A 26,980-nucleotide genomic window follows, 5' to 3' on the forward strand; every position below is an offset into this window, starting at 1 on the left:
CGATCCATGAAGCAATTATGTCGTCATTTTCTCCGTGGAACCCAAGACCGTCATCACCGTGTACATGCACATTCTGTGAGTTTGACATGTTTTATTATGAAATCAAAGAATTTTTGACAAAAACAAGTTTGAAAATAACGTGTGTTATCAGAATCAGTATCGAAATAAACACTATTATCTTTATCCCCACCGTGGACGCCAAACTGTTTACCTCAAAAATACGAGTAACAATTAAATTTGTTTGTGGTTTTAAAGATATGTGATTTAATCCGATACTAATTGATAGACAAGGAATCTAATGTATAAATTTAAGAGTAGGGCAAGTTAAACTAATTGTGTAAATAGACGTCGACCTCGAGCAAATGCGACCTCGAGGTAAATGAGCAAGAACAACAAGAACAGTAAAATAATAATAAGATGATTAGATGAGCAGTAGGCAGAAAAGTAAGAGAGTATATTCTTTGCTAATGATTGATGATATTTACAAATGATTGGGGTCCCCTTTATATAGTAGGGGAATCCTAAATAAGGTACATTTCTATTTACAGTAAGGAATCTTATTGGTACAGTTATCTAACCGCCTAGTACGGATTCGTACTAGGCCGTACGAATAAATTCCGGAATTTATGCCACGATCTTGGGGGAGTGGAGGGAATCTTGTCTTTCTGTAACAAACTCATAACGGCTCCATATCGGGGTTGGTCATACTCGGTTTCTATACACGTTGTGCAATTCAATCTTCGATCCTTATATTCTGCCCTCGAACTCGAACCCAGTCCATACTGAGTTTATCCCTCAATGCGAGCTCTCTGTTCCTCGACGTAAGCCCTCGAGCCCACAAAATTGGGGGTACATAATTTTATCTTCTACAACTATGAATAATGTGATATCTAATTTGGGAAGTCATGTCTATGGGAAAATGATCATATAAGCATAATTCATTGAGTTATAATTACAATCAATATGCATTGAGTTTCCTATTATTATATAGATCGTATACAAATAATACATAATTCATTGCCAAAATTATGCAAAGTTTAGGAAAAAAAATTATAAGCGTGTAACACCAAATTACGAACAAGTAAGGATTTTTATGGCTTTTTTCTCTATGATTTGTAGACAGGGATGGCAGACGGTGCGGTGCGGTTGCGAGGCAAACCCACATAAACCCACAAGGATTTCAACCCGCTCTGCCTCGCCCCGTGTAGTATTTTCACCCGCGTTCACCCGCCCCACACCAACACCCGCGTCTGCCTGCCCCGAATAATTTTTTTCCTTTTGAGATTTTGGATGAATTTTTAATTTAATCAACAAAAAAATAAAATATCTTTTGTTGCTCATGTACTGAATTCGTCACTTAAAAAAAATGCAAGTTCTTGTTGCTCATAAAAATAGCAAATCGCCCCTTTAATGTATTATTATTCATGGCTGAGAAGTCCCACATCAGGGGGCGGGTAAAGCGCTCTCTAACAAAGGCGACTTCATACCCAAGGACTCGAACCAGAGACCTTTGGTTAAAGATGAAGGAGTACTTACTACTCTACCACAACCCTTGTTAGTTATTATCCCCATTTCTCCATCTCTTTATCCTATCATTCACTATATATTAGTTTTTCTCTAATCTGGTCACGAAATTGCAAGCAAGTGTAATGCTCTTTGTCTATACACATCGAATAATTAAAAAAGAGCAGTATCAAAAATAAAAAGCTGAAGTAGGCATATATATATATATATATATCAGCTCAGAGAAAGAACGCAAGAAGAAGCAACGGTTTCATACACTTCTTTTATTTCCTGAATATTGTGTTAAAAAATTAATATTATAATTAATGTCCGGAAAAAGTTTCGAAATGTTTCCCACTAGTGAACTCTATTTCTCTAAAATAATTTGAAGTACTAAATTTGGTTAAGAATTTTAAATATCTTTTACTATTTTGATTGGAAATTTTACCATATTTTTAATTTTATATCTAGGTTTTGTGTTGTTGGATAAGTTGCAGAATAGGCCGAATAGAAAAGTTGCTTAATCTCGCGTAAACCCACATAAACTCGCAACCCCCCGCACCACATTAGGTTTTTAAAAAAATTACCTCAACCTGCCCCACATCCTCCCCGCCCGCCCCGCATAATCTAAAAACCGTCCCGCCCCGCATAGCTTTAAACCCGCACCACCTCGTTTGCCATCCCTATTTGTAGAGAATTTCAATTAGTAATTCAAAACTTTATATTATTGAAAATAAATAATTATCAAATGTAGACCCAAAGTATTTTTTTTTATATGGCAAACCAAGTGAGTGCTTATTTTTATTTAATATTTTTTATGCATGAAAATAGACTAGCTAGCGATTATTAATTTTTAAGACTTAATACCCTAAATCTTCCTTGAATTATCCAACTTTTGTTAGTTTCCTACTTTAACTATTTAGCATTCCTAGAAATCCTCTTTATACTAAACCCCCCTCATTGAAATGGTTTGAGGTGCGTTTGATACACATTCTTAATTAATTAAAAACTATTATGTGGCTATTTAACTATGGCTAATGTAAGAACCCATTTAACATTTTCTTTTTGATTTTTTTGTTTCTTTTTTCTTATGTAACCTGACGTTTCGCAACAACAAACATGAGTTTGTAGATGATTTTTTCTGACAACTTTTTCTCCTGTCTTCTACAATTTCATTTTCTTCTTCTCTTGCTCACCTTTCCCCTCTCTCACACACAAATCACTCAATTGAGAAAAGGTAAATCTTTTAAAGAATAAATCAAGATCTCTAAAGATTATGTTTTTGGTGAAATCTAAAAAGTAAAGAAAAGCAAAAAATGCAAGCAACTTCTTTAAGTTTATTTTGAACGCAACAGTTATAAGGGTTGTATTAAACCCGAGAAGTTTTATTTTGTGTCTCATACAACTGACACTAGTTGTATGAGATTCCTTTTTGTCTCACGAATTTGTGGACCCCAATCTTAAACTTTTGGGTCTCATATAACTAGTGTCAGTTACATGAGATACAAAATAAAATTTTCTTACTAAACCCAACTAGCAAATTATAAGGAGGACAATTTAGAACTGCAATTAAAGAAAGAAATTAAACCCAAATCCTAATTAAAGGCCAACAAGAAACGATCACGAGGTTTTCATCTTAGGGACATTGTGAAGGAGCATAACCAAAATCATTCATCAACGTAAGAGATTTGAAGAGTAAACAATAAAGGGGCAAAATAATTTCAGAAGAAACAAGATATGGAAAAAAAAATTCAAAGGAACCCAGCTGAAAAAAGAAGAAGAAGAAAGGCTAGTAATAATAATAATATAAAGAAAATAAGGAGAAAACAAAAAATTTAATTTTTTAAAAAGGGGGCAAATTAGCAACACATGGTCAGATTGGGCCATTTTGATTGCTTTTTTCAGTAGTCACACGTATGTTTCACGTCATGAATACAGTCGAATAGATTCGAATACAAAAATCAGTCTAGCTGTAATTCCCTGTTTTACGTTTAGAAATGCTACTGTATTCATGAATACAATAACTTAAATGCACCGAATACACTCTAAAAAACCTGAAAGTATAGCTATAGGAAATAATATAGTAAATGGTAGCTACAACTAGTTAATAACCACTAAAACATAGTGCTTTCTGAAAGTTTCTCCTTTTATTTTGGTCCAAAATACATGTATATTTATATAATCAAGAAAATATTTAATTATACCTAAAAAAAATCTTTTACTCTCACATTAAATTATACTACAATATTTAATTAAGAATGACTTAGTCACATTAAACATTTTTATCTAAAATTTAGTATTTTGGGGCGGCGAAAGTAAATTGGTCGACCGGAGGGAGTAACTCTTAAAGTGAATTTAGGGATTGAAATCGAAAGTCAATCCGATGTTATTCTTCTCTGTAAAACCCTAACCATTAATCTGGAATAAGAAACTTCTTCAAAAGCTTGGGAAGAAACATTAGGAAGGACCAAAAACCCTAGATTTAACTAGCAAACATGGAGTATGAAAAGAAAGTGGTATGTCCGGAGAACGAAGAGTTGGCAGCATATATGTGGAATAAGAAGCAAGAAATGGCTCAAAACCCTAAAGGGATATCGGATAATATCTTAAAGACTCTTCACAAAGCCTATACCAATCTCTGCAATTCCAAGACCCCTATTAAGACTCTCAAAGAGTTTTCTGAGATCAAGTGAGTAGAATCTTTAAGTTAACATTTAAGGTTTTAGCACTTAACTCACTATATTTTTGAAGTTAGGTTCAGAAGTTAAAATTTATTGAAGTTTAGTGGTTTTTCACATATACATTTATGCTCGTGTCAAAAATACTGGTTCCATTGAACCCGTAAAATCTATGCTATTTGGCTTTCAATTGGAATAACTATTTGACTTACTTTCAATTATAGGGGTGTTGGAAAATGGATTTTGAGGCAAATGAAAGGGTTTTTTGAAGCTGATGATCGTGGTGCTTCATCATCCGAGGAGAGCCATCACTCCAGTGAGAAAGGTAAATCTTGAATTACTTTTTTGTATCTAGTTTTTATTCTCTGCTTGTATCATTGTCTGATCACTGCACTACTTAAAGCAAAAAGGTGGAGTCTTTGTAGTACTAGTGGATTGTATAAAGGTGGAGTCCTTGTAGTGCTAGTGGACTAATGGAGTATATCTTGACAGAATTAGGCTTATGTTCCTTTTGTCTTCTCAAATGCTTTTGCTTGTTTGGGTAGCTGATTTATTGATCACATGAATTTTTTCAGTACACTGATTGACCACAGATGCAGCTTATGAACTCAACAATTAAGTTAACGGCCAACTTAGCTTACATTTGTAATGCTCGATAACTAGACCCATTGATAATTGGACTAATTGATCGACTATCCGGGTGGTTTTCAGAAATAATAACATCAATAATTGAGTAAAGCATAACAATACAAACCTTTGTGTACGTGGATTTGAGTGGTATTTAGTTAATTATTTTTTTTATCCATCTTTTTTATATTCTGATGGAGGATATGGATGTTGGATCAATTGGAAGTTGCTAAATTCTTTCCCATATCTCCAGGGAAGAGAAATAAGGGAACAAAGCGTTACATGCCTCAAAAGAATTCTGTGGCCTATGCCTTACTGATCACACTGTACAGGTGAATGGCTAATTCAATGCAGTCTGCTATGCTTCGTTCTAGTAAATTGTTGTTTCAGCTATGAAGATGTCATGATTCTAGGTGTACAACAAACGGTGAAAAATTTATGCATAAGCAGGAGCTTATCGATGCTACTGAAGCTAGTGGTCTTTCTCGTGCACCTGTTGGGTATGGCTGTCGCTGCTTAACCTGGTTTAGTATTCAATTTAATGTTCTCCCAGCAATTGTACTAAGTGAATTTTTGACTCTTTCGTCCATGATGTGTGCCATGCATTAGACCTGAGAAAGGAAAAGGAAAAGCTGGACAATTTGGCTCGCCAAGGGACTGGTACAGCGGATGGAGCTGCATGGGGAAGTTAATAGACAAAGGACTTGTTGCTAAGTCTAGCTGCCCTGCAAAGTATGCTTGCCATGTCTTTTATTTATGCTCTTTCTCCAGTTAACTGATATTCGTACATTTCAAATAAATTTGGCCATTTCATTTCCTGCTAGATAGTTTTATGTGCATGTTAGGGAAATGTCAGCTTGCTTTTAAGATATGAAAGTTAAAAAGAACATATGGATTATCTCCCTCAGTTTGGATCTGTTGAACATAACCCCTTTGACTTTTAAGGAATCCTCCTCAAAGTTATGAGCTAAAGTATACTGGTTTGCTAACGTGAGAAAACACCCCTATTTTCATTTTATCTTCCCAAATCCTTGTTCTTTTTTTGGCCTTCAATTTCCATTTTTCATTTTTCTGTCTTCTTCTTGCTGTTCCTGGCCAAGCCAATGAAATACAAAGCGCGGTAGTTGGATGAAACTTGTTATATTATTATTGTTGTTATTATTTACGTTCTTTTTCAACTGGCTTTATCATGCTAATTGGCCCAAGGCGGGTTACTTCTGAGATAAAAAGGCTGAGAACTATATCTAGGCTTATTATAAGTGTGTCAGATACCTCTTGTTAGTTTGGACAGAAAAACTAATTGTTCCACTTTTACTCCACCACTTTGAGGAGGTTATATCTATATCTATATCTATATGCCGCATACTCCAAATTCGAGGGGCTAATCCGTACTTAACCGTTCCAACATTACCTGACTAGTGACTAGTATTCTAGGCGTCAGTAACTTGCATATGGAAGGTGGTTTTTCATTGAACGGGGGATATGACTGATTAAATGTCAATCGATATAACTGTTATCCTTTTGACTTGAATCTGTATATTTATGGGAAGCTGATTTTGCCATTCTTCATATATATATATATATATATATGTATTCTTCATTTGAACTCCATTATCAATTGTTAAAGTGTTTTCTTCATTTTCTAACATAGGGGCTTTTCTTGGTTATAGGGGTGGGGATGAATGTCATTCTTAATGGTGTGTCAGTTTCAGGATTCATTAAAACGAGATATATCGAGATCTACCCTGCTAACTATGTAGATATATAAAGGAACTACTTTGCAGCCATCTGACAGGAACCACTATCTTATAAGCAGAGTAAATGATATTGTGCTTGAGTTGCTATGCAAGTGAATGAATCTTACTTTGCATGCTTAACCAGTTTCTTTTCCCGATCTTTAGACTTAAGTAATAAACCAGGCATCCTTTGTCAATAAGTGCAGATATATGCTCACTGAAGAAGGCAAAGAGATTGCACGGGAATGTCTTTTGAGGTCAGGAATTGTTGATTCCAAAGAAATATCGGCATCTTTGACAGGATTTTCAGATTTGGATCAAAATGACAAGCTAGATAAATCTTTGTCAACTATTAACTTATCAAGTACAGAAGTTCGAAATACTACTTCAGTGAGAAAAAGGCCAGTGCCATCATCTCAATCGACTGGCAAAAAGAAAATGAACATTCCATCTGAATCTCTTGACAGGGTACTTTTTCTGTTTTAGATGTGCTACTTTGTATTCACGATTCTTAACTTGATAACAGCAGTGTGTAGTTTAATACCTCTTGTTAAATGTTAGCAATAATTCTCTTCCCTCAGAGCCTCACTTGTCATTTTTACTGCTGCCCTAATTGACGTGGAAAGCTTCAGAAAGTGCAAAGTTGTACTAATATTGGTATTCAATTGCCTATGCTGGCAGATTGCTTTCTGACTTGTTTGATCACCAATGGACCAGTGATCATGGATGCCCTGATTGCTTACTCTCTCATAAATTTTAAAAGAAATATCTAACTGGCATTAAATAATAGAGTACTATGATTGAGCTTTGAATACGTTCCAAGACTATGCACCAAAACATTGAACTGTTCTTAATGGAATGGAACTTCAGCTTTGATGAGGGTCATGTTTATGGAGAATTACAGCTTCCTGTTATCGTGAGCAGAACTTCACTACAGAAAAGAGAAGGGGCATACCCCTTAATAGCTCATTTTCTGAGACTGCATACTCAAAAGGCTCAAATAAAGACCGACCCACCCGCTTCTGAAAAAAATGCCCCATCTCAAATACCTTATGATGCCTTGAGTCCCTAGATTTTCTTACATCTAGGTGTCTTGTTTAGCAGTAACCTGGACCTATTGCTTTCATCAATTTTCAAGATAAACATAAATATGTAAGCATCAAACCACTCTATTTAGTGCTTGCTAGTTGCCAAATCTGGTGCATATGCTATGTGATTTTTATGTTCTAAGGTGATGGCTGCAGCATCATTGCCACTACCATATTGGATGAGGTGAATCAATTCCTGTATCCTGCTACTTTAGAGTCTATTTGTGGCTATTGTTTGCTGCAGAAGCAGACGTGCTTGCAGTAAAAGTTGTTTTTTAGCATTTATCATCCAGAGATCTTTTTTTTTTCCACTCAGGAATTTACTTTCGAATTCATTAAAGCATTCAAGCCTTATCATATTTTCACCGCATAGTTATGTCCTTCCACCTGATCAAGTCTTGACTTGTCGATGTCTTTAGTACTGACTTTTCTCGTTGAAACCGGAAAATGACTAAACATAAGTTAATTTCTGAGATCTTAGTAAGATTCACCCAAATTTCTGTAGCATATTTATCACACAAGTTAATTTCTCATGCTCGATTATCAGTTTTTTTGGGGTTTTTTTTTTGGGGGGGGGGGGTTGAAAGACAAAGGCTTTGTATTTATCAGCATGCAGTCGGTGATATGACTTCTCTAGCTGCTGTTCTATTATCCACAACTATATGTTTTCCGGAACTTAAGATGCTTCAAAGCTGTTCCATTTTCTTCTTTTAAGATTCTTTTTGAAGTAATTCTGGCATTTGTTAAACTTATCAATTACCAATTTATGCTTCTTTTTGTTCTGTGCATCTGATTCTTGTAGTTTGTTCGAATGGGCTTCTCCAAGGAACAAGTAATTCGGGCTTACTCTGAAGTGTTAGAAACATCACAGAGCAAAGATATATCATTAATCTGGCCGTCTGTTCTGTGTCGCCTTCGCGAAGATCAAGTTTATGGTTTGTTTTCTGACTCCTTTTAAATAGTTTCATGTAGATATATAGTTCGTACGAAGATTTAAGAATTCACAGTTTGGCTTGTTAGAGGTGCTGATTGAAACAGTTGAAATTAAGCATTCTTTTGCATGACTTTAGTGACTGTCGATGGCCAGGTCAAGTTGGTACTTGTGGAATTGATGATAGACTATCCGAGACTACTTGCAATGGAATAGTAAATAGTGCAAAGCCTTCTCGTCTTGCTGATTTTGCAGATTGTTCGAATACTTTGAGAGCTTGTTCATCCAATGTAAGTTCAAAATTGACTTGCTACAGGGCAGTACGAGCTTTTTAATCTGAGTTCCTGACACATTGAGATGTTTTTCTGTAGACTGACAGTGACGCATGGAAGCATTAAGTTCTCTGTTTCTAATATCTTTGCTCTATTGTGTGTTCAGCTAGTTGGTGAGCAATTACCATGTCTGGAAACTAGATCCAATCTCTTGGTGGCGCCACCATTGGCCTATGGAGAGCAATTTGAAGATGTTTATGAAGTAGTTTTGGTATTAGATGATCGGGAACAGTTTACTTCTCGAGGGTAAGCAAGCGCTCTGTTCATTTCTGAAAATAATTTTAGTTAGTTAAGTACCAGTATTACTTTGACACCCAAGGGTGTGGCCCAGTGGTCAATCAAAGGTTCAGACCTTGGAGACCAAGGTTTAAACCTCAGCTAGCCGATGGAATAGTCGAAGTACATGCAAGATGACCCCACACCGCCATTATTTAAAAAAGATATCAGTATTATTCTGATGGTTTGTCCATTATCCAAACTCACTACTACAATCTATTTCTGTTTCTCATCGATAAGCATGCTGTAACTTAGACCACAAATGTTGTGATATAAAGTAAGTTCACAAACTTGAAACTCCAGCTCGTATTTCTACAGAAGCCATGTGTGCCACTTCTCCTATTAGTTTAAAAGTCTTATATATCTGCATTTAACTCTGCATCAGCGCACTTTGACATGCCGTATTCGACTCTCCCTATCACAAAATTCTGTAAACAAAGATTGTACCTTAGTAAAGCTGTTTTCAACTTGCTGCTAATTTGGGAAATGAGCTAACAACATTGCAACCTTGCTGTCAGTAAGGAAGTAGAAAAATGAATATCAATATTTACTGAATATCTTTTTATGATCAAGTACTGTATTTTCTGAATATTAAAATAATAATTTTATATTAATACTATAGGGCAATTTGTTTGCTCAGAGAAATCAAAGATTGATTTGTCCTCTGACTGTTGGTTATTCCATATTTCCTTGAATTTTTGGAGATTTAGGAAGTGACAATGCCGATATAGGAATGTCTAGAAGTTGGTGCTATTTTCATCTGCTATGGCTAATTAAAAATAGGGTCTGACAGCATTATTATCAAATGTGCAGTCATTGAGCTCCCCTTTTTATTACATAGCAAAGCGCCCCCCCCCCCCCCCGGGGTCCCGCGTGGCAAAATGATGTTTAATTGGCTTTCTTGTGAAACTCATTGAATCTGTGTCGTTGTATTTACCAGGTCGCGTTCCAGGAAGATAATTGAAAACATCAGCACACAATTTAAAATTGAAATAGAGGTGAATATCTGGAATCGTTCCCTTTAAGTTTCTCTTTTCTTGTGCTTTCATCTATTAACTGAGATAGGAACAATTATATGAAATAAGTATTTGTCAAATACTCTTTGTCAGTTTTCATTTACTTGAAGATTCTCCTTGTATCCATGCTTGTTTTTGGAAGTGGTAGAGGCTGGTAGCGTGGTACTTTATAATTGGAGAAAGGACTGCTGGCAATTTCTTCTTTTCTTAGTTTTCAGTAGTTATATTTCTAGCAATTTCAATTTATCAAATTAAAAAAAAAAAGGAAAAGGATTTCTAGCAACTTTATCCATGTTTGAATCAAATACTTAGTCCTTCTAAAGGGTATTAGCACTGTAGTTGTGATGCTTATTGTCTCAACAAGGCTTAGGGTCTCATAGCATCTACAGGTGGCTATCTCAAGTATCCAACGGCCATGCAGAATGTTCAAGCACTAAGAAGCATATGGCAAAGTTGTTGAAACTACTGCCTCCCAATAAATTCCACCGCAGCTGATAGATGTAAGATTATTTTGGCACTTCCATAGGTTAGGCGCTTGCCTGTTGGTGATGCAATCTGGATAGCTCGTAACAAAGTTATTGGCACTGAATACGTTCTTGACTTTATTGTGGAGAGGAAGAATGTTGAAGATTTGCAAAGTTCAATCAGGGATAACAGATATAGAGATCAGAAGCTGCGGATTTTGGTATTTTCTTATCTCTTTTCTTTTGGTGCTTTTTGAGTACTTCTATATGCTGTGCTTTCTATATACTTGTGTGTATTTGACTTTTGTCTTTTTGTAACTTCTAGCTTTTAATTATTTTTCTTTGTCCTCAGCCTTCCATAACAATGATATATTGACATAGCCCGATGATCTGTATGAGTATGTATATCGCTGTCCAAAAGCAAAAGTGCAGTTTAATCTGCTCGACAGACCGGCATGATGTTTTGTAATTGAAATTGTCTGACTTATCAACAATAAAGGAAAAAAAGAGAGAAAGAAAGTAAAAGTGTCGTTTAATCTCTTGCAGGTAATGGTAAACACTAAATTGAGTAACTAGTTTTACCTATTTAAAGAAAAAGATAACTAGTTTTATTTTATCACACAGAGAGAGCAGGCAATTATATCCTTGTCTTATCTGTACTTGCATTTTCGTTATAGACTGACTTTTGCTCAGTGAGTTAGACAATTTGATATCCAATAGTATTGAAAATGATTTTTGAGATTGAGTCATTTTTGTCAGCATTGTTAAGGACTAGTGAATAAAAAACGTCATTTCTTTGTCAGCTTAGACTTTTAGGTGAAACTCAATATGCAACCAGATCACAGAAAGTTCTTGAGTTTGAGTCTAACTCACATCTATCATAGAAAGGATTTCCTCATGGTTGGCTGATGGAAAAAAAAAGAAGAATCTGACCCGGCACAAGGGGGCATGTGAAAAACATTCTTAAGTAAATAAAAAAGTGTCCTCTGTCTAACCATTTAAGCTTTTAGATGAGGCGGTTCCCAAAATTCAAGAGATTTAGTGAATTAATATGCTATAATTGAATAATTTTTGAAATAATATGGATTTTCGGTTGATTTATGAAAAGAGGTGTGGACTCAAGAAGATGATGTATGTCGTTGAAGGAGATCCAAATTCTTGTACTGCTGCCGATAGCATCAAAACAGCGTAAGTTGTTTTTTGGATCCACCAATGATGTCTTTTTCTGCTTTTCTTTTTTACTTTATTTGTTATTTCTATTTCTGATTTCCAATGATTGCATTAGTTGTTTCACAACCGAGATCTTGGAGGGCTTTGATGTGCTAAGAACAAGTGGTTTGGGAGAGACATTGAGAAAGTATGGCTGTCTTACTCAAGCAATCAATCAGTACTACAAATGCATGGATAACAAGCGGTCCAATACCAGGCTGTGCCCCCGCTTTAATGAGTTTATTAGGAAGTGTGAAGATCTCGATAAAATGACAGTTAGCGATGTGTTTGCCACCCAACTCATGCAGGTAGGAATTTTCACGTCAAAATTGGAATATTTTAAGTTCCCTTGTAAATAAAGATACGAGTTTTAAAATCTTCGGTTGTTAGAATTTGCTGTTTGGTGACAATCATGAATTTTATGTACTTCTAGGTCTCTGTTGCTAAACTTTGTTTAATTGATTCATATCCCGGAAGGTTGTTTTCTAGGGGACGGCTGGGTAGGAAATAGAGCAAGGTTTGTTGATGATGTTTCTAAGGGGCTGGGTGTTGTGAAACGAGAGAAGAGATTTGCATATACGTTTACATATCCTTGTACTTTAGTGGGTCACCTAAGCATATTTGGTGTTTCCATGTAAAAACACCTCCACCAAGTTAGGGAAATGGTGTATTTATTAGCCATGAATTCAATCAATTAGCTCAATTTAATGGAGTGATTACAATGCATGCAGGTCCCACAAGTGACAGAGGAAGTTGCTATTGCTGTTCTTGATATGTATCCAACACTTTCATCTCTTGCGCGTGCTTACTCGTTGCTTGTGAGTTGCTGCCAGTGCTTTCTGTTTGACCCCTGTGTTTGAGTAGAAAGATAAGAATATCCTTTGTTTTAGAACAAAGTCCCACATTTTTTGGCTTAAGAGGAAAAAGGATTAAAAGTAGCAGAGAATATTAGAGTACTTCATCCATTTAGAGTATTTCACACGATTGGGCTAATTCATGCAAAAGCCTTATTCTCGACCAAAGATGTTTGGACATGCCTCAAGATTATTCATTCTAAAGAGATTCTAGCATTGCATGCTGAAGTAAAGGCATCAAATGGGCAGTAACATTGGGTTGAGTAGCCTTTAAAATCTTTTATCTCAGAGATCTGTGAAACTTATACTTAAATTTAGCAACGAATTCGTTAGAGGCTAATCTGCACCTTAGTAATCCTTACATTATGTAGTGTATTAAGATTGCCTGGATCTTCTGAATTAGTAGTCTTTCTCTTTGCAAAGTCTCAAACTAGTCGTTCTCATTAAAGATCATCCAAGAAATATTTCTTATTTTGGGCGATCCTAATATGGCTTTTTTGAAGGATGGTGATGTTCGTGTGCAAGAGGAAATGCTCAAGGAGCAGAGCAACAACTTAGTCAATGCAACTGCTAGCAAAAAGATTTTCGAGCTGATTTGGAGCAGTTGATGGCATTTTACAAGATTAGTAGATGCCGGGATAGCAGAAAGAATACATGGCAGGGTTTCTAGTATTGTGTATATTTTTTTTGGTCTGTTGTTTGCGTATATATACGAAAGCCTGATATTCTAGCTGATACATTGTATACAGATAGCTACTTCCAATTTTGGTTAGATCTGTGATAGCAGTGACTTGCTGGGATCACTGCTTTATTGATGCGGTTAAATCAACTAGTCCTGAATATCAAGGCTTTTCTTGTTCTGTTGCGTTCTTTTTTAGAGTTTTTCTTATTATATATCAGTTTTTTCCATTTCTTCAGAGCCATTGCAGTTTGCAACTAAAGCCCTTGCTTCATGCAACTCTTTTATACTTCGGTTGCTGCATTTTATAACAGACGGATTACTAATTCTACTAGCTTTAGTAGTAAGATTTTAAGATTATAAATTATCTAGCATAATATTGTTTTTAATTTAATTATGTACTTGGTAATCTGACACATTTCTGTCAACATGAGGAGATCAAATGCTAAAATGAATAAAGCTTACTACAAATTGCTTAATAAGAAAATGCCATAGTTGGGTAGAACCACAAACTCTTCGATGCCATTAAGCTATGAAGTACATTGAAAGGAAAAAAGAACAAAAGAATCGGGCATTAGGGTGTGTTTGGTGTGAAGGAGAAAATGTTTTCAGGGGAATGTGTGATTTTATCACTTATTTTCCCTTGTTTGGTTGGTGAGTGAAAAACTTTTTCTGGAAAAATATTTTTTAGTGTTTGGTTAGAGAGTATAAAATATTTTTAGGAAAATAATTTTTATGCTATCCTCCTCAACACCTTCCCCAAAATCCTCATGTTTCCAAATAATCCTCTTCCCTTCCCCCTCCCTCCCCAGGACTCTATTTTCTTTAAGAATTTAATTATTCTTTTCAAAATTCACACAAACCCAAAGGAACTAATGTGTTACTTTACTTTTTCACACAAGAAAACGTTGAAATTTGAGCTCGATAACTAAAAAAAGAAAATACTTTTTCTTTTGTTGAAAAAGAAAGTATCCTTTCTACAACATGAAAAGAATTTATTCATTTTGTTGTATGAAAGAAAATACCTTTTCTACATCATGAAAAGAAAATATTTAGTTTGTTGAATTGAAAGAAGATACTTTAGGTATTATGAGAAAAAAGTATTCGTTTCGTTGAAATGAAAGAAAATACCTTTTTTACATCATGAAAAGAAAGTACTCTTTTTGTTAAAATGAAAGAAAATATTTTTTCTACATCAGGAAGAAAATACTTACAACAACAACAACAACAACTACCCAGTAAAATCTCACAAAGTAGGGTCTGGGGATGGTAATGTGTACGCAGACCTTATCCCTACCCCGATAGGGCAGAGAGGCTGTTTCTGATAGACCCTCGGCTCAGAAAGACGGAAATAAAAAATAAGAAAAGACAATTCATTAGTAACTCCAGTAGAAACCGTAATAGTAACAGAAGCATAACAACCAAAAGATGAATGACATGCAATAACTGTAACCAGAATCTAAGGCCCTGGGCTAAGATAAACAACAATGATAGTGTGGATTCAACATAAACTGCAAGCCATCTAAGATCAACTCTAATCCAACCCCGCCTCACCCCCGGTATGAAGTAAGGAAAGCTCTACTACCCCCTAACCTACAACCCTAATGCTTGACCTCCAGACCTTCCTATCAAGGGCCATGTCCTCGAAAATCTGCAGTCGTACCATGTCCTGCCCGATCACCTCTCCCCAATATTTCTTAGGCCTCCCTCTACCTCTTCTCGTATCCACCACGGCCAACCGCTCACACCTCCTCACCGGGGCATCAAGGCTTCTCCTCTGCACGTACCCGGACCATTTGAGCCTCGCTTCCCGCATCTTGTCTTCCACAGGGGCCACACCCATCTTCTTCCGAAGATCTTCATTCCTAATCTTGTCTATCCTAGTGTGCCCGCACATCCACCTCAGCATCCTCATCTCTAATACCTTCATCCTCTGGATATAGGAGTTCTTAACCGGCCAACACTCTGCCCCATACAACATGGTCGGTCTAACCACAGCTCTATAAAACTTACCTTTGGGTATCAGAGACACTTTCTTGTCACATAAGACTCCAGATGCAAGCCTTCATTTCATCCAACCCGCCCTTATACGGTGAGTGACGTCCTCGTCGATCTCTCCGTCTCCCTGAATCATCGACCCAAGGTACTTGAAGCTATCTCTCTTGGGGATGACCTGTGATCCAAGCCTTACGTCCCTGCCTACTTCCCTCGACTCAGCGCTAAACTTGCACTCCAGGTACTCTGTCTTAGACGTGCTCAATTTGAAACCCTTAGACTCGAGAGTCTGTCTCCAAATCTCCAATCTCTCGTTAACACCGACCCTCGTCTCATCAATTAGAACTATGTCATCAATAAATAACATACACCATGGCACATCTCCTTGAATATGGTATGTCAATGCATCCATCACCAAGGCAAATAAGAACGAGCTAAGCGTAGAGCCTTGGTGTAATACCATAACAACCGCAAAATGCTCCGAGTCGCCTCCCACAGTCCTAACCTTAGTCTTAGATCCATCATACATGTCCTTGATCGCTCTTATGTAGGCTACTGACACGCCCTTTGCCTCAAGACATCTCTAGAGCACCTCCCTAGGAATCTTGTCATACGCTTTCTCCAAGTCAATAAACACCATGTACATATCCTTCTTCTTATCCATGTACTGTTCCACCAACCTCCTAATAAGGTGGATAGGTTCCGTAGTGGAGCGATCCGGCATGAACCCAAACTGATTGTCGGATATAGGCGTCATCTTCCTCACCCTCACCTCTACCACCCTCTCCCAGACTTTCATGGTATGACTAAGTAACTTGATACCCCTATAATTGTTACAACACTGGATATCACCTTTGTTCTTGTACAACGGTACCACTGTACTCAACTTCCACTCCTCCGGCATCCTCTTCATCCTAAAAATTGAAATTAAGGAAAATACTTTTTCTACATCCTGAAAAGAATATATTAATTGAAATGAAAGAAAATACTTTTTAACATCATGAAAAGAAAATACTCGTTTTGTTAAAAATGAAAGAAAATATTTTTTCTCCACCAGAAAAGAAAGTAATTAATTTGTTGAAATGAAAGAATTACATCATGAAAAGAAAATACTCGTTTTGTTGAAATAAAATAATTTTTCTATTTCAGGAAAAGAAAATATTTAGTTCGTTGAAATGAAAGAAAATACGTTTTCTATATTATGAAAAGAAAATATTCTTTTTGTTGAAATAAAGAAATACTTTTTCTACATCATACAAAAGGTACTTGTTTTGTCGAAATGAAAAAAAAATACTTTTTCTACATTTTGCAAAGAATATACTCATTTTATTGAAATAAAAAAGTACTCTATTTACAACATTAAAAGAAAGTATTCTTAATAATATTTTTATTTAGGGTTGGTGGCGGGCGAGGTTGGGGTGTGGTAGAGGTGGTTGGGGGTGGGTAGGGGTGAGTGGGGTAGGGGTGATGGAGAGAGTGGGGGCCGGTTGGTGGGAATAGGGAAATGGTGGAAAGGTTGAAAAAGAAAAGCAGGGAAAACATTTTTCTCCAATTTAGGAAAAATGATTCATCAGAAAAATATTTTATTTAAGCCAACCAAATATAAAAGAATTGGAAAACATTTTCCGGAAAATGTTTCTTTCATACCAAACACACCCTTAATTTCAATTGTCATTTTGTCATTGTTCAATTCTTTATTTTTTGAAGAAGTAGAGTGGATTCAAGAATGAATAGTGTGATTATTCCCCGTAAACTTGGTTAGGAGTCAACAATAATTACAATGCTTTTTCTTTATCAAGCATTCGTAGTAATTACTATATATACAACTTTAATAATCTTCTAATTATGTATTAAGTGAATTAAATCAAAACCAAAACAATACAAAGCATATTTATTTAGAGGTCTTTCAAGGGATTAGTAAAAACATCTTCCCGTAAAACATTCGAAAGTGCATAATCTTCAATTCTTCTTCTGCTTGCCACCATCGGGCTTGGACAATGGAGGAGGAGCCTGAGCCTTCGAACCATTGATGGCAGAACTGTGTAGGGGATCGGAGGAGGGGGAATAGCGGAGGCTAGGGTAAGAAAAGATGAGCGAGTCCGTGTGGGTTAGAGAGAAAGAAGAAAGAGAGAATTTGGTGCTGGAAATGAAAAAAAGAAGACAATAAAAAAAGGGTTGTAGAAGTGTTTCTTTAATAATGCGCTAAAGGCTGAAAGTTTCTTTCAAGTAATGTACAATTTGGGCCAAACCAGGTAAGTACTTTAAACCTGGGCCATTTTTGATTAGGCTGTTGGGCCGGGCCGTAATTCTTCCTATATAAAAGCAGCTTCACTATCGCATATTTAACCTCAGTTCAACTTGAATTCTTTGGAGGGAGAAATTGTTATAACGAGATAATTCGTTGCAAGGACCATAACTCAATATTCTGATTCTGCATCAAATCTATGGTGTCCAATGGGAGGGGACAAGACTAAATAAACGAGACGGGAGGGGACGACGTTTAACCGGGACGGTGGCTGAACGAGCTTAAACGGGACGAGATAAATGGGACGAAACGGTAGGCCCATCCCATCCCGGCTTCCGCTAAAAAACGGGATGGGACGGTTCACAGGCCTTAAGTGAGCCTTTTTTTTATAAAAGAAATTAATTATTTAAGCATTAAGTTTGGCAACAGTTAGTTTTTTGACAATGACTAAGTTTTTAAAGTTTGCAACGACTAGTTTTTTGACTAATTTACTAAACTTAAACTTAATAAATTATAAAATATTAAAACAAAAGACTTGTAATGAAATATTTTAGTAATTATAATAGAGTTGTAATTTATTTAATATAATTTCAAACCATTAAGTAACTAAGTAAGAGGGTAAGACAATTCATAAAAAAAAATTCATTCAAGGCTTAGAACCTTTTATTTTATTAATGCAACAACAACAACCTAGTAAAATTCCACTAATAGAACTTTCGAATTTCATATACAAATATAACTCTTTTGAAGAGCACCTAATCAAATTTCACATACAAATATAAAAAAGTTAGCACAGAAATTAAACACGCAAATAAAATACGAAAATAGAACACGTAAAATAAATACAAAATTAAGCACTAATATGATACGCAAAAATTATACATTAAAATTAGGAGATGGAACGAGTGCACCGTAATTAAATATTGAGACAGAATGATTGATTTTTGTGAAAAAAAATAAAGAAGGATGGGGTATTTATAATTAAAAATAGGGCCAACGTGTAATTTAATAAACTTAAGGGATTAATAGTTGGGGGGGGGGGGATATGGCCCTTAATAGCCATTGGAAACGGCTAAATTTGCAAACAATGCCGTTGCCCAACGACTCTATTTCAAGAAAAAAAAATTTAAATAACATGCGGGAGAGATGGGACGGGACAGGATAAATGGGATGAAATGGGCAGCCAGTCCCATCTCATGTACTGTTTAATATGGGCCCATCCCGTTTAGAATTAAGTGAGTCGGACGGACGGGCCATATTCAAATCTGGTGAAACTATCTTGCTTTTTTACTTTGCGAGCAAATGCATTGCCCCAATCATGACACAATATCCAGAAGACGTCTATATGATTGAGAATTTATCGATCTGTATCAGAATATCCAATTATTGACACTCATCCTGTACCTACATATGCACATAAAAGGATAAGAAATTAAAATTGTTGAAATTTTCCTCCTAAATTCATTTATGTGTATGAGACTTCTTTATCTTGTCTATATCATCTTTATTTCACAATATCTGTGTGTGACTCGTCGGATGCCTATCGCATTTGGGCCGTGACACTAATGCCTATATACTTTACCCTGTTCGAAACCAAGAAATTTACATAAACTGATTTTTTCATTTAAAAGATGCTGTCCACATACTTGTCCTGATTTTCTTCTAAAGTAAAAAGGATGGTATCAAAACGATAATTAGTTTACTTGTTGATGTATCTAATTGAAACTCAAATAAGTATGCCTTGTTTAATAGTAACACACAGACTAAAATCAGAAAAGATCAATTATTCAAGGATCAATTTTATTAGACAAAAAAAGAAAAGGAAAACTAACAACGGAATCTCTCTCAAGGTAGTACATTTTAAATCTCATTCACTGCTATACTTGTGCTCTTGCGTTGAACCAAGCATAGGAGGAATACTCTGTTCATGTCGAAAAACATTTAGTGGATCAATTTGTGTCTTAGCTTTAACCAACCTATCATAGTTATGCAAGAAATACATCTCACCCCACGCTCTAGCTCTCTCCACAGCATCAACAGAGGAAGAAGGACTACTGCTTCTAGCATTTCGCAATAAGTAGTCGTCGACCATATTCACTCCAAGATCCATATCCAAGTAGTTGATATAAGCTCCCCTTGGCGAGCTTGAAACAAAGGGCGTCATTGTATTGTAAAATCCTCTTATCCACTCCATGTAAACGTCGCTCATGTAATCGTCCTCTTCATTCCACTGTGCTAGATACTGAATCGCGAAAAGGTTACCTTTTCTATGAGGGAAAGCAATAGCTTGATCACTAATCTTGTCCATGGCTCCGCCATAAGGATCAAAGACAAGATATCCCTTCGGGTTTTTCTCGAGTTCCACAAGAAATGTTAGCATCCCATCCATTGAAACTGGCTTCTTCACGTAGTCCGTTTTGCCTTTGAAAAAACCTTTTCCGTCCATGTAACGTTCTTTCAGACGGGAGATATCACCAGTCGAGTTCCCGTTAACGTCAGCTAATTCGGAGAAGAAAAGTGCTGACTCTACCCAAGTCATTTCCTTGCACTCATCATTCTTAACGCCTAGCTCCGGAAATGTCTCATTCGATATGGAAAGAACTTCAGTTTTTGGACCCAAATAAAGTGCATTGAATTGGGGAAATATTTCAATAGGAGTAGTATTACCATATTTCATATCCGCCGGTAGATCTGCAGGTCTCAGCAGTACTCCTAGAGTAAAATCATCGACCAAATTTGGAGTAACTATTTGCCATTTCTCAAGTATTTGAGCCACGTATTGTTTGGATCCAGGCCTATAGATCATACAAGTTGTTACGATTTTAGGCACTTTGAGTAATCGAATTTTCCAGGCATAAACAATGCCCCAATTTCCACCGCCGCCACCTCTGATTGCCCAAAACACGTCTTCGCCCATGGCTTTTCGGTCTAATAACCGTCCATCAGCATCAATAAGAAGAGCATCAACGACATTATCAGCAGCAAGTCCGAATTTTCTAGATAAAAGTCCAAATCCACCACCTGAAATATGACCTCCAGATCCTACTGTTGGTCCCGAACCTGCTGAAAATGCATGAACGTCACTTACCTTGGCAATGGCATAATAAATTTGGCCAATTGTTGCGCCGCCCTGAGCCCAAGCTGTTTCAGAATCCAAATCTACTGAAACGTCGTCTAATTTCATCAAGTCAACGATCACGAATGGAGAAGCGTCAAAGGAAACGTAAGAAGTTCCTTCGTAACTGTGTCCGCCGCACCTTACTCTGATTTCATAAGATGCTTTTCTGCAACAAAAAATGGTGCTCACGAGCTCCTCCTTACTGCTTGGTAGGATAATGAAGGTTGGTTTCGGCATGAAAGGTGCAGCAAAGCGAAGATTTTGAAGGGAGAAGTGGAGCAAGTTAAAGTAATTTCTACTTGTGGGGTAAATAGAGAAGTTATGGACATTGTGGTTGATTAAGCAGGCTGAAAGATTTGTAACAGCTCCAGTAGCAGTTTCAGACAAGGAAGCAAGTGAAAAGCTGATCAGAATTATGAGCGGAAACATGTTGTATGTATTTCTGCTTCACCTCTCCCACTAATGCATATATGAGCAGGGTGAGAAATAATATTATATAAACTACCGGGGGGCTATTCAGGGGTGCGTAATTTTAAATATTTTTATGTAACAACCATCCAAACATTTACTGAATCAACGAGTACTTCATATACTCCTATCGTTAGACCATAGTTAAATTCTCACCTAAACTTATTGTATAATTCCACGTAAATACCAAATGTGTAGTTAAATTTTTACCCACGTGGTACATAGATGTCCCTGTCCTGCCTTGATTAAAGATTCCCCTTAGTCACCCTTTTTTGACTATGTAATTTGTCTCTTTGTTTGCCTCATTGTTCTGAAAAGATTGATTTTTTTAATCTTCTTACCAACTTTCCTTTTATTTATATATTATTCTTCATCCTTTTTAGTTTATATAATATAGTTTGATTTAGTAGAGTTTTAAACTTAAGTAATTTTTTGAGCCACGAAAATAATTTTTTGCAGAAATGCAGAGTAAAGTTGCGTAGAATAAACCTTTATGGTCCGATCCTTTTCCGAACTTTATGCATAGCGGAAGCTTAGTGCACCAGACTGCCTTTTAATTTTTTTATTTATTATTATTATTATTATTATTATGATTTTATTATCTTAAACATGTGATAATATTTATGTGCATATAAGTAAAACCTTGTCATGATAAGGATAAATAAGAAGTTCAAATAACATTATTTTAAAGTTAGAGAAAATTTGTGAAGGAAAATGACTTCTCCAAACGTAGGAGAGTTTATTTTGTTTAAAAAAGAATTTTATGATAATCAAATATCAGCAAAATTGTATACGGTAAAATTGGAGGTCCAGTTTTCCATCGTTACGACGTCTCGAAGGCTCAAAATCACGGTCGAGTTTCATCCCTCGATGGCCATCGACGCTGGACCTTGAAGCGGTACGGACCGATGGTTACAGGGGGAAAGTGGGAGTTCCCAAGGCATGAAGCTAGAGCCAACAAAGTTTGTCACGCTAGTCTGAGCCCGCATCATGGCATTGACTAGCTGTCCCATCTCCATATCTTTGTAATAAATGTACTTGTACTATGTTGGGATTTCCCTCATATATATAAAAGGGATCCTTGTCATTTTGTAAATATCTGTTGCTCAATACTAAATACACAAGAACATTTCTCTGCTCTCTAACTTATTCTCTTATCTCATTACTTTATTTATTGCTCATATTTATTGTGTTCTACTTAAAGTTCATCATTTGTTGCTTACTATTGGCCATAAAGAGCCATCATTGATTTATTTATAACTGTTAGTCTCCATCGACCACCCTCGATAGCTCCCAGCCGAGCTTCAGACTCGACCCCAAGGCCCTCGTATAGGCAAGCTCAAGGCCCCGATTGACAACGATTCGGTTTGGTTAACATCTCGTTTCTAAGTTCTTTTCTTGATTCCAAGTACTTCGCTTAGCATCTATTGCCCTAACAACTAGCATAAAAGTAGATCACGTATTTTTGGAACTACTAAATCAAATTTAATTGTTATTACCATTTTCACGATAAACAGTTTGGCGCCCACCGCGAGGCTAAAAATAATAGTGATTATTTTCTTACTAGTTTTACTACACAACGCAATTTATCTTTCACATTTTTTCTTGCCCAAGATCTTTGATTTCACGTCAAAATGTCTGACTCAGTGAACAACAATCTTGAGAACCACGGAGAAAATGGTGTGGATGTTCCAGGTATTGGTGTACCACCACGAAACCCTGAGAAAGCACCAGAACCAATTTCCGTGGACGCGGTCTCATGCGATGCTCAACACTTCGATGTAAGCTCCTACACTAGCAGGAGCGTGCACCAAGGAGACCAACAAGAAGCTAAGAAAAACCTGGCTAGGGAAGAACGAGAGGTTAGCCTTTACGTTATTTTTGAAATGTTGCAGGCACAACAGCTAGCGATTGCTCAGCTGCAAAGTCACCAAAAAATTCCCAGCACAGTAGCGCCGGGGAGGCTCCCCCAGCCGAGCAGATACCGGAGAGATCAAGCAACAACAGGTCAGTGGCCGACTTCGCCATTGTAAAGATACTCGAGGACCTCGCAAAGAGGATCAAAGTGGGTGAAAAGAAGATAGATGCCAACAACAAAAAGGTCGAGACCTACAACTCTAGGGTCGACCAAATTCCGGGCGCACTCTGAAAGGTGTGGATTCGAAGAAGTTCATACAAAGGCCGTTCCCGGAGAAAGCGACTCCAAAACCCATCCCAAATAAGTTTAGAATGCCAGACCTTCCGAAATACAATGGAACCTCAGACCCCCAATGAGCACGTTACTGCTTACACCTGTGCAGTGAAGGGCAACGACCTAAAGGACGACGAGATCGAGTCTATCTTACTAAAGAAGGTCGGGGAAACACTCTCGAAAGGGGCCATGATATGGTATCACAACCTAGCTCCTAACTCCATAGGCTCATTTGCCATGCTGGCAGATTCTTTCATAAAGGCACATGCCGGTGCCATCAAAGTAGCAACAAGGAAATCCGACGTCTTCAAGATCAGGCAGAGAGAGAATGAGATGCTGCGAGAGTTCGTATCTCGCTTTCAAATGAAACAAATAGAACTACCACCAGTCTCCGATGATTGGGCAGTACATGCCTTCACTCAAGGTCTGAATGAATGAAGCTCGGTGGCTTCGAAGCAGCTGAAATAGAATCTGGTTGAATATCCCGCCGTGACCTGGTCGGACGTTCACAACCGATATCAATCCAAAATCAGGGTCGAGGACGACCAACTAGGGGCCCCCTCGGGCTCAATATACCCAAGCAGGGTTCTGGCGAAGGAGCCAAAGCCGAACAAAGAAAGATACCAGCCATATATCGAAGACAGGAGAAACGCCCCGAGGCGCAACATACCCCACAATGATCGAAGGATGGACCGAGGCCAGAACCCTCAGGGACTCGTCAACAGAGCCGGATTAGACAGGAACACGGGTCCAACGAAGGCACCTCACTTGTCGGAGTACAACTTCAACATAGACGTATCAAACATCATGTTCACCATCAGTAAAATCAGAGACGCCAGGTGGCCCAGGCCTATGCAATCAGATCCTTCGCAAAGAAATTATAACTGTGTGTGAATTTCATAACATGCACAACCACATGATTGAGGATTGCCACCAGCTTTGAGAGGAAGTAGCCAGACTACTTAGTAAAGGTCACCTCCGAGAGTTCCTCAACGACCGGGCCAAAAATTAGTTCCGAGAGAGAGAGAGGCGGCCAAGAAGAACGAAACGAATGAGCCACAACATGTCATCCACATGATCTTGGGAGGCATCAATGCCCCACAGGAGCCCATGATGAGAAGAACAAAAATATCCATCACTAGAGAAAAGCGAACTCGGGATTACATACCCGAGGATGCCCTCACATTCAGCGACGAGGACATCGAGACCTTTTCTCAGCCTCACAACGATGCACTGGTAATCCCTTTTCTTGTAAATACATTTCAAATTAAACGTGTACTTGTGGATCTAGGTAGTTTGGCCAACATTATCAGGTCGAGGGTGGTAGAGCAGCTCAGACAACTTGACCAAATCGTAACCGCCTCTCGAGTCCTCAACGAATTCAACATGGCGAGCGAAACAATAAAAGGGGAAATCACCCTCCCAGTCAACGTGGCCGGCACAACCCAAAATGCCAAATTTCATGTCATCGAGGGAGACATGAGGTACAACGCCTTGCTCGGAAGGCCATGGATACACTGCATGAGAGCAGTACCATCCTCCATAAAATGATGAAATTCCCCACAAAGGATGGGATTAAGATCGTCTACAGGGAACAACATGCGGCAAGAGAAATGTTCGCGGTGCACGATGTGGCCCCGACACCGGTACCTCCACCTTCGAAGGAGCCGAAGGATAAGCAAACAGTAAAATAGCGATAACAAGCTACACTCTCAGCTATCCCCGACTAAACATAGAAGGGGACCGTACCGCGTCCTCATCACAAGCGACTGAAACATACCAGAGTTCGAAACATCGCCGACATTCTACACTGAGGTATGACCGTCCCCTTTCTCTTTCAATTACATTCTATGCTGATCTGAGTGCAGGTATCCGATCGAAACGGCCAAAGCACTCTCCAACTCGAAGGCCTTAGGTTTCAAAAAGCATACGTTGCACTCTTTTCCTTCAACCGGGTTTTTATACCAAAAAAGGTTTTACCGACAAGGTTTTTAACGAGGCAACATCCATATGCTACCTAAGAAAAACTCAAAAAGTATTCAAGACTTCTTTTACAATCAACCTCGAACACTGGGGGGCATCCCCCCGGAAGGTCACTTACTTGGAGAAGACAAAATATGCTAAGTGGGTTGTCGGTAGGAAAATAATGTACCTGACCAAACGGTCGAACGAACCGTGTCCGCATAGAATAACCGAGCTCGCAAGAACAAAAACATGTATGCTTGCACCAAGTAATTAAAGGAAATCAGTATTTTTGCAAAAACGACTTATCTTTCAAAAAACGTCCCGAACACCCGGGGACTGGCGTCAACAACTCATAACAATGCAACCCCCGAGTCGGAGCTTCGAACTCGTAAGCTCTCAATGAAGTGACAATAAGATCACAAAATAGCTCCAAAGCCATAAAATGCCCCGAATACTCGGGGACTGGCATCGAAAAGTCAAGACCACATGACCTCTGGGTCGGAAACTCCGAAATCGTAAGCCCTCAAAGAGGCAATACCAAGTTTGCAAGTAATGGCTCCTGAGTTGATAAATCCTCGACTACTCGGGGACTGCCATCAATCGCCATCTCCATCAACTTATCAAAACTCGAGGCCATAAGACCACATGCGGGCAACCTAGGTCTCGTAAGACCTATATAAGGCAACAACAATGTCTGTAAGACCTCAAGCAAGGCATGAACCATACTTGTACCAAGTATCCAAAACTGTAAGACCTCAAAGGCATGTAAAACTTCTAAGACCTTATTAAAGGCATAAACCCGATCACAAAGTTTAGGCTATATATCGAACTTGTAAGACCCCTAAAGAGGCATACCCTCTATATAGATGCCGAAACTACTTCACTCGGGACTTAAAGGCTCCGGCCAAACACAAATGACTCCGATCACAAGGCTGTACCAGCCAAACTAACGCGACTTGGGGATTCCCCACCGTCGCTATAAAATCACAAGCCTTCAATTACTTCGAATATACTTCGAAAAGAACCGGTTAAACATGCTACCCTCGACATAGGCAAAAGAGCTTCGACCATGTCAGCTCCTAAACACTGGCTTCGAGATACTCAGCCTCCGAGCCAAACCTCCCAAGGTGCTCGATCATTGCCACATAACAACTCACAATCGAGATTTTTTATTAAATCGTCGAAAAGTCAGGCAAACACTATTTCAAAAAGTTCTTAACGAGGGAAAATAAAGCCTATATTAGAGGTCGCATCGACCCAAGGCGTAAGAGTCATTGTTGCCAACCCACATAAAAGGTCACATCGACCTAAGGCGTAAGAGCCATTGTCGCCATCACACACAAAAGGTCGCACCGACCCAACGCGTAAGAGCCTAAGGGCCAGCTTGCAATTCAAAAACTTGAGGATCGAATGAGCTAGAGTCAAAATCTGATTCGGAGACTGAACCCAAAACAGTTAACTGCATATGCCTAAGAGCAAACGCGTAAGAGCCACTGTCGCCAGCACTAAAATCAAAGGTCGCACCGACCAAAAGCATAAGAGCCATTGTCGCCAGCACTAAACCAAAAGTCGTATTGACCAAGCGCGTAAGAGCCTACGGGCCAG

General features: G+C 37.9%; 3 protein-coding genes across 3 annotated transcripts; 1 reads left to right on the top strand and 2 right to left on the bottom strand.

Moving 5' to 3' along the window:
• The first annotated feature begins 3,801 nt into the window (after positions 1-3,801).
• On the top strand, positions 3,802-13,574 carry LOC104246259 (crossover junction endonuclease MUS81). The gene is made up of 15 exons (XM_009802034.2): positions 3,802-4,192; positions 4,406-4,506; positions 5,062-5,140; positions 5,222-5,308; positions 5,418-5,540; positions 6,751-7,012; positions 8,435-8,567; positions 8,720-8,853; positions 9,002-9,141; positions 10,112-10,169; positions 10,714-10,872; positions 11,760-11,839; positions 11,937-12,168; positions 12,592-12,678; positions 13,218-13,574. Exons 1-15 carry the CDS (start codon positions 3,999-4,001, stop codon positions 13,320-13,322), a joined length of 1,974 nt encoding a protein of 657 aa, XP_009800336.1. The 5' UTR covers positions 3,802-3,998; the 3' UTR covers positions 13,323-13,574.
• A 1,407-nt stretch (positions 13,575-14,981) lies between these two features.
• LOC138878014 (uncharacterized) lies at positions 14,982-15,374 on the bottom strand. Its single transcript, XM_070157667.1, has one exon. The coding sequence runs from the start codon at positions 15,372-15,374 to the stop codon at positions 14,982-14,984; it is 393 nt and encodes a 130-aa protein (XP_070013768.1).
• A 4,023-nt stretch (positions 15,375-19,397) lies between these two features.
• Positions 19,398-21,216, bottom strand: LOC104246258 (berberine bridge enzyme-like A). The gene has a single exon (XM_009802033.2). The coding sequence runs from the start codon at positions 21,178-21,180 to the stop codon at positions 19,501-19,503; it is 1,680 nt and encodes a 559-aa protein (XP_009800335.1). The 5' UTR covers positions 21,181-21,216; the 3' UTR covers positions 19,398-19,500.
• Between the last annotated feature and the right edge of the window lie 5,764 nt (positions 21,217-26,980).

The sequence above is a fragment of the Nicotiana sylvestris genome, chromosome 9 (genome assembly GCF_000393655.2).
Source record: "Nicotiana sylvestris chromosome 9, ASM39365v2, whole genome shotgun sequence".
In the NCBI taxonomy this organism is placed as follows: domain Eukaryota; kingdom Viridiplantae; phylum Streptophyta; class Magnoliopsida; order Solanales; family Solanaceae; genus Nicotiana; species Nicotiana sylvestris.

Coding starts and splice junctions, on each gene's coding strand:
- LOC104246259 (XM_009802034.2), top strand. CDS start 3,999: ATGGAGTATGAAAAGAAAGTGGTATGTCCGGAGAACGAAGAGTTGGCA. Junction 10,873..11,759: donor ATCAGAAGCTGCGGATTTTG/GTATTTTCTTAT, acceptor ATTTATGAAAAG/AGGTGTGGACTCAAGAAGAT. Junction 12,679..13,217: donor CGCGTGCTTACTCGTTGCTT/GTGAGTTGCTGC, acceptor GCTTTTTTGAAG/GATGGTGATGTTCGTGTGCA.
- LOC138878014 (XM_070157667.1), bottom strand. CDS start 15,374: ATGTTGTATGGGGCAGAGTGTTGGCCGGTTAAGAACTCCTATATCCAG.
- LOC104246258 (XM_009802033.2), bottom strand. CDS start 21,180: ATGTTTCCGCTCATAATTCTGATCAGCTTTTCACTTGCTTCCTTGTCT.